This window comes from Crocodylus porosus, unplaced genomic scaffold (assembly GCF_001723895.1).
Source record: "Crocodylus porosus isolate Cpor-Errol unplaced genomic scaffold, CroPor_comp1, whole genome shotgun sequence".
In the NCBI taxonomy this organism is placed as follows: Eukaryota; Metazoa; Chordata; order Crocodylia; family Crocodylidae; genus Crocodylus; species Crocodylus porosus.
The window spans coordinates 52,181,960-52,195,322 of NW_017728949.1; the positions used below are offsets into that span (position 1 = coordinate 52,181,960).

Here is a 13,363-nt window from a genome sequence, read left to right on the forward strand (position 1 = left end):
ATTGAACACCTTCAAGAGCAAATTGGATGCTTATCTTGCTGGGATCCTATGACCCCAGCTGACTTCCTGCCCTTTGGGCAGGGGGCTAGACTCGATCTTCCGAGGTCCCTTCAAGCTCTAATGTCTATGAAATCTATGACACGTGCAGCAGAAAGTTTTTTTGGGGGGGCGTGAGCAACCAGCAAAGCCCAGCAGCCTGGAGCACCCTCACAGCAGAGACAGGCATTGCTGCACCTAGATCCTCCCCACCCAGTGCACATCCAGCCTTTCCTTGAACCCTCCAGTGATCCTCTCCTTCCCAGTGTGTAGTGGTGAGATCCTGAGATCTAATCTAAACAGACTTTACTGCAACTTCAATCCATGGGTCTGCATCCTCCTCTCTACAGCAAAAGAAAAAAGAAGCTTTCCCTCTTCTTTATGGCAGCCCTTCAAGTAGTTGAAGGCTGCTGTCATGTCTCCTTTTCCACAAACTGAACATGTGCCGCTCCAGCCTCTCCTCATGTGACTTACTTTCTAAGCCTTTTATCAGCCTTGTTACGTGCTTGCTCTCTAGACTCTGTCCTGTGCTGTCAATGTGTTCTGAATGTTTTGATATAAAAACGTAGATAAACAGTGCTGAACGCCTTATCTATTGCAAGTGACAGAAAGCTGTTGCGGTGGTGATTTAAAATGTATGTGGCTAAATTCTCAACAGTCAGGTGATACATGCATTGAGTAGTGGTTCCTCTTACACAAGGCTTTGGCAGAAGTGTCGACCCTTTTTCATATTCCATTTCAAATTCATCATAGAATTAGTTGGTCAACTTCTAGAAGAAATGAAGAAAATCTTTCTAGATGCTGTAGAGTTGTTGGTTGTAGCCGTGTTGGTCTAAAGACATAGGCAGACAAGGTTCTTTAGGTAAATGTGATAATCTTTTTTAGACCAACTAAATAGTTGGTTGCAAAGAATAATTTTTCCAACTGTTTAGTTGGTCTAAGATATCATGTTTACCTAAAGAACCTTGTCTTTCCAGATGCTAGCAGCTCTTCAAACTCCTTATGTTACACTTAAAAACTTGTTTGGGTTAGGTGCTATATGGGAACACAGTAGGAAAGTGCCATGAAGGCCTTACAATCTAGTTGAAATAAGGCATGGCAAACAAATGCATAATGTGGTGGATAATAAATACTGTTGTCTCATTAGAGTTTTTCAGCTGGAGGTTTGGACTTGGATGGTGACATGGTGGAGAGTGTTCCCTGATGGGTTTATTTTAGAAGAGAATGAAAGTTTATAGACCCTCTTGAATTCTTACTGACCGAACATGTTTAGTTCAGTGGGCACTGGGTAATTGGGAAAGATTGGTGGTGGGTAATTTCACCAGTCAAAAAACCCACTTGCTGACTGACATGGATTTCATACTTCATATATGGACTTGTGTTTTTACTTATATTGGCTTCTCAAAGCTAAGGACTAAAGACACAGGAAAAAGTGGATGTAGTATAAGTTCCCTCGCCCTGCCCCTTAAGCATTCATCCTTATCTGATGAACTGAGCACTAATGTAATTTATGATCAGAAGGGGTCAGGACCATGTTTCTATCACTTGTAGCTTCCTAGATCAAACAGTTCTATTGGATAGAGACAGGCAACAACTTCTGTCTAGGATGGTAAGACTTTTGCTGCAGTCTGAGGCATGCTTCTATATTAGCCTAACATCACCATTTATATTGTTTGTACTAGTATAGTATCCAAAGCAGAGTAAGGGGGCTAATGCGTTAGGTGCAGTACAAATAGAGAATACATGGCAGATAGATCTGGTGCTTTTGAGCACTCGGAACCTTTTCCTGCTTCTGTAATGACCTCCATGTATGCACAAAGAAAACACTTTATTAAATACATTGTGAAGCAAGCCCTTAATCTATGGCAAGACTAAATGAGTAACAGAAAGAGGGAAGAAATGAGGAAGGATAAGGGTAATTAAAATGGGAACATGCAGTTAGGTAACTATTGCACAAGTTTGGTTCCTGAGGACCATGAATAATCTTTCTTTCTTTCTTTACCTGTTTTAAACATTTAAGCTCCACCTACATATAACTGAACAATTACTAGACAGATGATTTTTTTTTTTCAGTGTAACTCAGAACTTAAGGTATAAAAAGTAGAAAGTAGCAGAGGAATAATTAGAGCAGTGATATGCTTTTTGGATTACAGGCATGTTTGATCATAACACGGCTACTTTTTTTCGTCTTTAAAAAAGAATTAAACCAAGTCAAATATTTACTGAATGCACATCCACACTCTCATGCTTCCTAGCCACATTTCTTCCACGGAGTTGGGAATTTGTCGTCCTTGAGGGCCAATGGAAATTAAGACGTTTTCCAGATCTGAATTTTGTTCTGTAAAAGTTTGCTAAGGCCTGAGTTTTTGGAGGGACGTGGGGGAAAAGTTGCTTTTAAACAGCATGGCACCAGGCATTCTTTTGTTCAAGGTTAACAAGTGTGAGAGATTTCACTTCAGCACAGTATGCTTCAGAAAATACTAAATGCTTGAAAGCAGAGGCTATGTAGCCAGAGTTATGGTGGCGTTCTTGTAGTTCTGTGAACCTCAAGAGTGTGTTAATTTTGGGCATTTGACCTTTGTTCAAGAATGGAATGGAAACAAAATACTAGTATTTAAGTGCATTTGCAGAAGATAACTGGTTTGGGATTTTCTTTTTCCTAAATGAGGGTGCTTTAAAATGGTTATTTCTTTGATCCCCATTTACAGTCGCTTTTATTTTCTTTCTAGTTAAGCCATAACATTAAAACTGTGGTCCTGAGACAAAATGGTGGAAAACTGTGTTGCCTGATGCTAACGCTAAAGGATGCCAGCTTCCTGACAATTGATAAGGTACCATCTAAGGATGCAAATGAAATGAGGATGTATCTAGATGCCATCCTTCAGGACAGAGTTCATGGTGGTAAGGCCAAAACATTGCAAATAGCCTGAGTAGCAGCAGATGTTGAATGAGCTTGTGTCAGTTCCACTTTGTCCTTCCTTTTCATTTTCTTATCTGTCTGGAGCTTAATTATTTTTTGCTTTTGAGTGCTTTCCTTCAGTCCAGCAAGCCAAACTGTACTTTGACATTATATAACTTCCCTGTAGAATCTTTCTGCCTAGTGCAACAAGCTAGACAGCATATGAACATAACATTAATTGTATTTGCTTCATAAACAGGTTGGTATTTGAAAAATCCCTGCCTGTAACTTACCGTTTTCTTGTACAAGCACAGTCTCCTTGTCTCTTCTTTTTCTGTTAATAGTTTATTGATGTGTTTGGAGACCAGAACCAGTATGAGGAATATCTGTAAGCATGTGCTTTGTTAAAGCTCTTATATTCTGGATACTGTACTGTCTGCTGCATATAGGTTCTGGTTTTTATGCATGTATATGGTGCATGTTTTGAAAACTGATGCTGAAATATTTATTATAATAAAGTCGCAGGACACAAAATTGCAACCAAGTTAAATGGAGTGTGCTTTTATTGTCAGCTGTGAAACCCTCTCAAGGATCTGGTAGCTTTGGAGGTGTTCTGGGCAACAGGACAAAACAGAAGGAAACAAACAGGCAGTTTCCGTATGTCGAAAACCAGGTTTGTTAAGCTATTTGATTTCACTGAAGTCTTTTCCTGTCTCTTCCATTTAATCACATGCCCTTTCCTTCTAAGTTTTTGATTAATAATATAGTAGCGTGACGGGTAATTAAGATTTGTTTAAAGCCTTTGGAACTGGGAGGGGCTAGGATAGAGATGTGTGCTGTTGCCTGAGTCCTTGGAGAGGTATGAGGGAATAATGTGGTTTTTGTTTGTGAAAAAATCTTCTGTATTAAGGGAAATTTATTGGCTGACCCTGGAAAAGGGAGCAGTGATTCCTTGTTGGACAGTATGTGGGCCTGCCCTAGAAAGGAAGTAAAGGGAGAAATAGATACCTGAGGATCTGTCGTGGATAGTTCTGAAAGTTGATTGAAGTTTTCATACGGAGTCTGCACACAGCAGGGGAGTGACATTTGTATCTGTGACTAGATATACATCTGCAGCTAATATATCCTCAGGTTTCAGCCTGACTTTTGCATTAAAAGTATTAATTTCTGGTTTCAGAAAAATATGATATAATACCCATAATTTTGTTGGGCTTTTCAGGTTATAAAGTCTAAGCCTCCCTGCGCTAACACCAGCTTCTCTTGAGGCCAGTATTTGTGGGTTCCTTTGCTTGTCACTGAGTAAAAGATTTGCTGTGTATCCAGCGGCTTTCAGTTACGTAACTGCGAACGTTCCAAGGCAATGCACCCCCGCTCCTTTTTTTTTTTTTGCAGCCTCTAATGGAAATATGTTTTGAGATTAATTTTAAATAAGTAAAATGTAATCAAATCAACAGCAGAACAGATGCTTTTGGGGCAGCATCTTGCAGCTTTTTTGCCAAGCAAACATCAAATATAATGCCATGAAAGGAGCTGCCAGGGGTTGGCAGCACTTAAAGTTTAAGAGCCCCCAGAAGTGCTCTGGAATACCAGAGACAAGGCTTCTGTTCCACAGAATTTAGGGCTTTTGTAGAAGGAACAAGAGTGAAGCTGAAAAAATTGGGGGAGGGAAAAGGGCTACGGGAGTAGATGTCATAGGATCATAGAGAAGCAGGGCTGGAAAGGGGGGCATCTAGTCTAAACCCCTGTCTGAGGCAGGATCAGTCCTGTGCAAACTACCCCGTACAAATCCATTATGTAAACTCTTTGTAAAACTACTGTCACCCCTGACACAACACGAGACGTTGCACCTGAACCTGCCACAGGGAAAGCCAAGGAGACCACAGAAGCCAGTGTCCTGTTTCTGTAAAAAACGTTGTTAATATATATTCAAGAGGTCCTGGTTTAGAGGGGCATGGGGACTCTGTTTGTGGGCACAGTCTGGCGGTTTTAGATTTTTTTTTTTTTTTTTTTTTAAATAGGCGAAACATGAAATGTCCATGTTCTTGCTTGTTACATCAGTCTATTTTCAGGTGCCCCGTTTGAAAGTGGTGGGGGCATGTAAACAATATGCTAAAATACAGGTAAAGTCCTGTTCTTTTGGATGATGATGGGTTTTGCTCCCTTGGACTTTGCAGACGCCTTCAAAGAGAGTGACTGTGGAAAGCAAGGATGAAAACTCCTTTCGGAAGATGCTGGGCACTTCAGGCAGCAGGGCATCTGTCAAGAGCTCCCCAGGAAGCACAGCACCCAGCAACAGGGTAAACATTCCGGCATCTCCCACCTCATCAACGCCTCACAGAGCAGGTTTATTGGAAAATCGGTACGAGCTAACATTCTTTTTCGCATGCAGTCGTCAAAACTTGATACTAGTCCCAGGGACTGTCTTAACGTCCCGCACATATAAGTGCGTACCAGCCATTTTCATTTTTTCCCCATAAACTTAGCAAGCAGGTTCAGCAATTTGTCTCCCAGCTTATGGCTGCTGCTGGTATTTGTGCTCTGGGAATAGCCTGAAAGAGCTTTGTGCACAAAATCCTTCTCTATATGTTGTATTTTAAAACTGAATGTTGTGGCACATTGGTAGGAAGTGCAGAGAATACATAGGGCATGTGTGTGGAGGAGAGAGGATTGCCATCTTGTATTGGTTCCTTAAATGTTTTCCCCCCACTCTATTAGTGAAAAGAGGAAAAGAGCACAGCCTTCTGGTTCAGAGATGAATGAAGATTATCCTAAAGAGAATGATTCTTCAACGTAAGTTCTTCCCAGTGTCCAACTTGCCTTCTTCCTTCCCTTTTCCACTGCCCCATGAAGAGAGGGCTTGCTAAAAAAAGTATCCAGATAAATCCCTTTGTCAGGATGGCACCATATTTGAGGTTAGCCTCATAAAACTGCTGATGTTTTATACATCTGGAAAAATGGGTAAGGCTGTGAAATTCAGCCTTGTCTAAGGCGATTTGGTATGTACAGTTAGTATGTTTGACTTCTGTTTAAGTTGATCACTAACTGAACACATCTTCCATGATGCTGTTGAACACTGAATATTACCTAGGTCTTCACTGTTCAGTAGCAATCTGCACTTGGTAAGCAATGGGTAGCTTGACAAGCTTGAGCTTTGACTTGTAAAAAGTCATAGCACAAGGAGCAGGGAGGGCATTTCATACAGCAGAGCTGAGAGCTGTGTGGGTAACATGATAGTGATGGGGCGTGTGTAATTAGCAGCTGCTGCAGTTCACCTCCTCCATGGTTCATTTTAACAGTCAATGAGAGTTAAATATTTAAAAATATAGGAAAAGCACAAACCTGACCCAGAATATGCCTGGGTTTCTCGCTGCTGCTCTGACTTCAACTCTCTTTTACCTTTAGCAATAACAAAGCTATGACTGACCCAGCTTGGAAGTTTTTAAGTAGTAGCCGAGAGAAGCAGCTGAGCCTGAAACAAGCAGAGGAGAACAGGACGTCAGGTAAACAAGCATTTCATATCTGAAAGGTAGCCTTTTCCTTGGCCCTGGCAATTTTAGTGCAATTTTATCCTGCTCACATTCATTTAGTGCTGCCGCAAATCGTTTTCCCAGCCTATCACTTTGACTAGGTCACTTCTCTTTTTTAGTCTCTACTGGCTCCCTGTCTGTATTGCATCAAACATAAGCTTCTTGCCTTCATTTTCAGAGCCCTTTGTAGCCAGTCCCTCTTGTTTCAATGGCTATTGAGTGGCTGACTTGTGTCGTTGGTCAGTCAAATGACAGCCTCCGCTTGTCCCCTTGTTGAATGCCTTCATGTTTTCCCCCTTACAGCCCTCATACTTTAGTGGAACACCTGGTAAACATTCCACAACTTCCCTCATGCTCCTCAACACTCCCCTTGCTGCCATCCCTACAGAAAACCAAGACACTTTGTCATTGTATATCACTGATGTGCTGACACCACTGTCTGTCACTGTAGTCTGATTTGTTTCCTTCTCTCCCCTCCACCCCACTCCCATTTAACTGACCAGCTGTGGGTTCTTGTCTTCTATTTCATCACTAAACTCTTTGGGGTGGAGGATTGCCTTTTTTGGTTGGTGCTTGTATAGTCCCAGCCAGATTTAGGAGCCTGGTTCATGGCAAATGATCCTATGTACTACAGTGACTTGAATAGTGAACGTCTTAATCTTAATTAGGCAGCCCCAAGGCTAACAAATGTAGTCCTTCTGCAGTCCTGAACACTGAGTACTATGATTCACAAAGAGGAGTGTAACCTAGACCTCTGGATTTGTGAAGAACAGTGGTGCAGAATTAACAGCGGAAATACCTACAGCTTTGTAGCTTGGCTTGTGCAGATATTCCTCTGATGGAACAAATGAGGTAGATGTGATCTAACTGTGAAGAGTTTGGCTTTTAAAAGGCATCAGAATGAGAAGCTGAAATTCTGTTTATCTAAAGGCTGAGGTAACAGCAGCACAAACATCCTGATACTATTGTTCATTTATCTTGGACTTAATCCTACAGGTGTGATAAAGGGTGAAGAATAAGGCTAGCCATAGATGTAGCCCACTGATCTATCAGGACAGTGGGTGTTGTGTTCCCTGCTTCCAAAGATGTGCCCTGGATATTGCTGGGGGCAGGTCTCTGGAAGCAGGGGAAGCCAGACAGGGGCTCCTGGGACTTGAGGGGCCTGAACCTGAGCAAGAATTCCCCAGGTGTATGGGACTGGGCCTGGGAGCACCTGCCCCTAGGCAACGGGAGAGTGCAAGCACCGCCAGCTGCTCACACTTGCTCACCATAAAGCAAGTGTATGTCCACCACAATGAAGCAACCCAGTTTATTGCAACCTGTCTCAGCCACACAGTGGCATACCAAAAGTTATGGGCATCTATTTATTGTTGCTTTGTGTCTCCACAAATTTTTTTGATGGTGGCACAAAGGCAATGGAAGGCAATATCTCTTTCCACCCTAATCTACAATCTAAATAGATCTTCCTGTAGCCCATCAAGAGTGTGGTTTTTTTCACTTGAATCTTTTAATATTCATCACTTTCAGTGCTACTGCATTTATAATGTAGAAACCTTCCCCCTGCCACCCCATTTGCCCCCAGATATACATTTGTTTACTGTTAGTTGGAAAGTGGATTGAGAGATTTGAATTTTCATTGCAAAGTGTTTGGAAATTTGTAACTCTGTTGGAGATCACAGCTACCAGCAGTTTTCCTTTGAATGGTCTTCTCCAACTTGAACAGCAGTCAGATGTCCATTACACCATTTCAGTTGTTCTTCATTGTAGTAGCCTTTTTGTATTCTGCTGTCCATTAGAACTGGGATTTCAAGGTGTCAATACCAGTCCTATTTGCTTTAGAATTTCAATACACATACTAAACTACATGTAATTAATAGTTAACACTTAGTCATGAAGCAGCTGTGGAGGAAAGAATGACTCTTAAGTATTTTTTAAAAATGTTAAAGGTTTTCATTTCCATTACTCAAGTCAAGCATGCACAATAGAGCCTCTCAGAACAAGCTGACATGTTTGTTTCTGTTCTTCAAGGGATTTTACCACTACAGTCATCTTCCTTCTATGGTAGTAGGTCCTCATCAAAGGATTACTCCACTAGCAATTCCAACCTGGACAGGTAGGCATGGCTTTGTAACCTATACAAATGACACAGAGCTGCATTGCAGCGTCTTGGTAAATGCACAAGAAATTATAATGCCCAAATAGTAGATATATTCTACAGGTGAAAACTGTCTTTCTTCCTAACAATAATATACAAGTGACTCTCTAGAAGTGCTAAAACTTGCTATGGTTGGATACTAAACCAGCGGGCCAGATCTGGCCTGCAACACTGTCATCTAGCTTGCAGGTCCCCTCACAGATCTGGCAGTTTTGTAGCAGGGCAGTGAATTTCCAGACCTATGGAGAGCCCTGGGCCAACTGTGTTGGATCAGGCACCTGATCCCAACGTTCAAAGTTGGGTGGGGTAGCACCAGGTCCTAGCACCCAATCCCAGCATGGAGGGGCAGCCCTAGGGCCCAATCCTGGTGTAGGAGGAGGCAACACCAGGCCCACTTCTGGTGTGGGGGGTCTGGGACACAGTGGCACTGGGGTTCCAGGAGCCAATCCTGGCACGTGGGGCTCTGTCCAGCCTGCAGACCAACCCCATGCCACTCGTCTGGCTAGTAGGGCTAAATGGCAGACCTCATAGACCACATGGACCTTAATGTAATGTGGCCTAGGCAGACTTCCTAAAATCTCTGAACCTATTTGTTTAAAGATTTTTCACATAGGATGTAAGGGGTACAATATACTGTGTTGGGGAGCTCTGCTGGAGGAATTCGTTTATCAGTGGAAATATGTGGGTACCCCTTCTGCATTTTGCTTCTTTGATCCCACTTCTACTTCATTGTTTGCAAGGGTTGGGAGGAATTTGACATCCAGAGCAAACTTGCAAGGAAGTGAAATGGTTTGGCAGTCCAAGTGTTAGGCTTGAAATATTCAAAATCCCAGCACAGTCATATCAGCCCTTCATCCTTCCTATCATGATAACCAAATGACTAGTGTTTCAACAGCATCCAGTTTTGCAGTCCTGTGCTAAGCACAAGCCCAGTTACCTTTTTTGCTAATAGGGCAGACACAGAAGCCAGGAAGAAGGGAAGTACTGTCCCCATTCTTGAGATGAGAAACCGAGGTATGGAGGCCTTGTTACTTGCTGAAAGGGTCACAGAGGCAGCAAAGTCATAAATTTTTAGATCACGGTCGAATTAAACCGGATCTCCTTAGTTGTGGTCTAGTGCTTTTACCACAGGACTGTTGCTCCTTCAAACAGCAAACTCGTCAAGTGAGACTAAAACCAAAGAGCATGTTTGTCTTGCCTGAACATCTGAGATTCAGAGGAGTTTTTCCATCAGAAAGGGGCTTACTTGGTGTCCTGGACAGAGTTTTTTCCTCCCAACCATAGCTCGCTGTTTTGCAATATGCTGTCTTGACCCCCTGACAGCTTCACTTCACTGGAAAGATGCTGTTCTTCCAGCAGTGAAACAAATCCTGTGTCACAAGCTACTGCTGATGAAATGAGGTGCTTTCAAAAATTTACATTTTCCACTTTTTCCTCACTTAGGTCCAGCATGTCGAGTCAGGCACCCTCAGCCAAAAGAAGCTTGGGCTTTCTCTCTCAGCCAGCCCCTCTGTCTGTGAAAAAAATGAGGTCTAACCAAGACTACACAGGCTGGAACAAACTTAGAGTGCCCCTTTCCACCCATCCGCAGCAACAGCTCCAAGGGTGAGTTTCAGCTGTGTTGTTGTTAGACATTTTTGTGTCATTGGGGTGTGCACAAAGTGAAGGGTACTGGTTCCCCTACAAATGATTCTGCATTTTTCTACAATCCATGAGAATTATGCTGAAAGAAGGAATATTTCCTAGATCAGAGGTTCTCAAACTGAGTTGTGATCCCCCACCCGGGGGCCGCGAGCAACTTAAAAGGGGGCTGCAAACTTCCCGGGAGGTACATGTGGTGGTGCAGGGAAGTGGTGCGCAGCTTGAAGTGGTGGATAGCGACTGCTGCGTGCAAGCTCCCTGTTTGCCACCATCCGGCACTCAGAGTCATGGTATCACAAAGTTTGAGAACCCCTGTCATATTGGGGAATTGAAATTTTATAATATGAAGGTGTCACAGTGAATCCTACCAACTTACTGAAGGAATGTGCTGCTTTGAAAACTTTTCTCCATACCAAATATAGGCAAATAGGTTAAAATGCTATGCACACCTAGTTGGTAGAAATAGCCACCTATGCTATCCAAAATACATACAATGGTACAGTCCCTGCTGTGAATAGCATACAGGCTAAATGAAAAACTGGACTGTTATAAGAGGAATCGTGGCACCTATGACAGACAGCTGGGACTGTGAATGACGTGTTCATAATTCCCTGTTTCACTAATATCCCTTGTCCTTCTTTTCAGGTTTTCCAACTTAGGGAACACCTGCTACATGAATGCCATTTTGCAGTCCTTGTTTTCAATTCAGTCATTTGCTAATGATTTACTTAAGCAGGGCATCCCATGGAAGAAGATTCCACTCAATGCACTTATCAGGTAAAATTCATCTGCTGGGGTTGGCTAATTTCTCCTCTTGCTGGAAAATGACCTTAATTCCTTGGCACTGGGGTACGTTCGTAGAGCATGACACTTGAGCATGAGCAGATGACTCTTGATTCTGTAGCTGAAATATAGAAAGAAGAGACTAGGTTCTGACCTTTTCTTCCATGGAAATTGTTTGTTTCTGATGGTAGCAAAAGAGTGATATAACCATGATGATCCAGAAAGGATTTCTTAGGGTGATGCCTTTTATCGGACCAATTTTATAGTTGGGAGAGAAGGTTTGAAAGCAAGGCTTTCTTCATTGCATCATATGTATATATATCTTCTGTTCAAAAGCTTGTCTAACTCTTTCACAACTGTACAGTAGGTCCAAGAAAATAGATCACTCTAAGAAATCCTTGCCTCTCACATAAAAGCCACTTGCATGAAACGTACGTTTCCTGTCTCTGGTTTCTTTCTGTTTCTGGATATATCTTTCTTGAAGTCTGTGAATTCTTCCTACACTGTTTAGACTTGGAAGTTGTTCCATATGCCTTTTTGAAATATCCCCTCCTCAGTATTTGCAATAAGGCTTCTATAGCTGGTGCTAATTGTCTGGGCAACTCTGGGTGAATCTTGTGACCCACTGGCTGTTCCAAAGGGGGTGGGAAATAGTGGGGGAGGGGGCTGATCTAGTCCTTAAGTACAATAGAACACACTAATTGCTCCATAGCACTTGTCTTTAATGATGTTGCTTTGTTTCATGCAAAGTATCCACATCCCTTGTTAAATGAAAAATCCTAGTTTTCTTTCCTTATTGGAATAATGGGCATGTGACTGAGGGGGGTGGTTTTCTCCTTATCTAGGGGTGATGGTTAGATAGTTTTTTTCAATTTGAAAGCATTACACTTGAGGGAATCTTCCCATTGTGAAACTGATTAGATTATGGTAATCAGGAGGAGGAAAGAGCAGTTTCACCAGTGGCTTATTAATAAGGTTGCCAAGAATGATTTTATGTAGATTGAAAGAAGAAGCTCTTGAGTTTCTCTGGCCTCTTGAGTTAGTTTTATAACTGCTGGATGTTGCAACTTGATTGCAAAAAAATAAGACAGCACTGAGTCGAATTGACATTTACAAAAGTTTTTTATTGGCTGTGAGAATTAAGGTTAACTACTCAGGTTGCTTGTTTTGATGTCATCTGATTTCGTAAATAATTTAACATAACACATTTTTCTGTTGATGGTTACATAGAAGACTGTTTGAATCCCACTGAAATTGTGGCATGAGGTCTTACATTTTAAAACACCTGAAACACAAAAAGAGCATCTGTTTCCCTGTGCCTGAGCAATTTTTATACCATCCCACCCCTCTATCATCCCCCCAATAGAAAATAGGCAGCATGAACATTTTCGTGGTAGAAATATTGCGGTTTGCTCTACCTGTCCAAAACTTTGGAAAGCCAACCGACCTTTCATTGCGTTAATTTCTCCAGACGCTTTGCCCATCTGCTTGCTAAAAAGGATGTGTGCAGCCCTGAGGTAAAGAAAGAGCTGCTCAAGAAGGTGAAAAGTGCCATTTCAGCTACTGCGGAGAGATTTTCTGGTTACATGCAGAATGTAAGTGCTCTGTCTTCTAGGAATCATTTGTATGCATTGTGCATTGAGTTAGGAATTGCATTTGACCGAATTGGAGCCCCCTGGAAGCTTATTGCTTGCAATTTTAGTTGTTAATTAAAAGAAATGGCTGCCCATTCGATTTGTAGTTGTATTAGATCTCTCACATGATCCTATATAAGTCGGTGGCAGTTAGTCTATATGTTTTTTTTTTTTTCTCTTGTGCATATTTATACATGTATATATTAAAGTTTGAGAGCATACACTCATTGGCTTAAATGACTGGATTCATTTGTACTATTTCCAGGATGCCCATGAGTTCTTGAGCCAGTGCTTGGATCAGCTGAAGGAAGACATGGAAAAGCTAAATAAAACTTGGAAGAGCGAGCCTGCACTGAGTGAAGACAACTCCCCAGGACGGGCTTCGGATGCCCTCGCGGCTACCAAAGTTTACACTTGTCCAGTTATCACTAACTTAGAGTTTGAGGTTCAGCATTCAATCATATGTAAAGTGTAAGTTGATTTTAAGAAGTCTCTCATTTTAGGAGGAAAGTGTTCTTATTCTGTGACCTCTTTGGATGCCCGCAGACCAACAACCAAGGCTAGAACTAAGCAGGCTTTCCCTCCACCTTCCCACATAGTTTCATAGTTTGTAGGGTCGGAAGGGACCTGAGCAGATCATCTAGTCTGACCCCCTGCCATGGCAGGAAAGAATACTGGGGTCAAATGA

General features: G+C 42.1%; 1 protein-coding gene across 3 annotated transcripts in view; it reads left to right on the forward strand.

The window, feature by feature from the left end:
* USP37 (ubiquitin specific peptidase 37) overlaps positions 1-13,363 on the forward strand; it is a 46,807-nt gene that overhangs the window by 2,859 nt on the left and 30,585 nt on the right. For all 3 annotated transcript variants that reach the window (XM_019553885.1, XM_019553887.1, XM_019553886.1), the window contains 10 exons: positions 2,766-2,937; positions 3,508-3,608; positions 5,110-5,294; positions 5,651-5,725; positions 6,338-6,435; positions 8,491-8,575; positions 10,061-10,222; positions 10,904-11,035; positions 12,513-12,636; positions 12,941-13,146. In XM_019553885.1, coding sequence (XP_019409430.1) covers positions 2,766-2,937; positions 3,508-3,608; positions 5,110-5,294; positions 5,651-5,725; positions 6,338-6,435; positions 8,491-8,575; positions 10,061-10,222; positions 10,904-11,035; positions 12,513-12,636; positions 12,941-13,146 — 1,340 coding nt within the window. The remainder of the gene's footprint in view (positions 1-2,765; positions 2,938-3,507; positions 3,609-5,109; positions 5,295-5,650; positions 5,726-6,337; positions 6,436-8,490; positions 8,576-10,060; positions 10,223-10,903; positions 11,036-12,512; positions 12,637-12,940; positions 13,147-13,363) is intronic.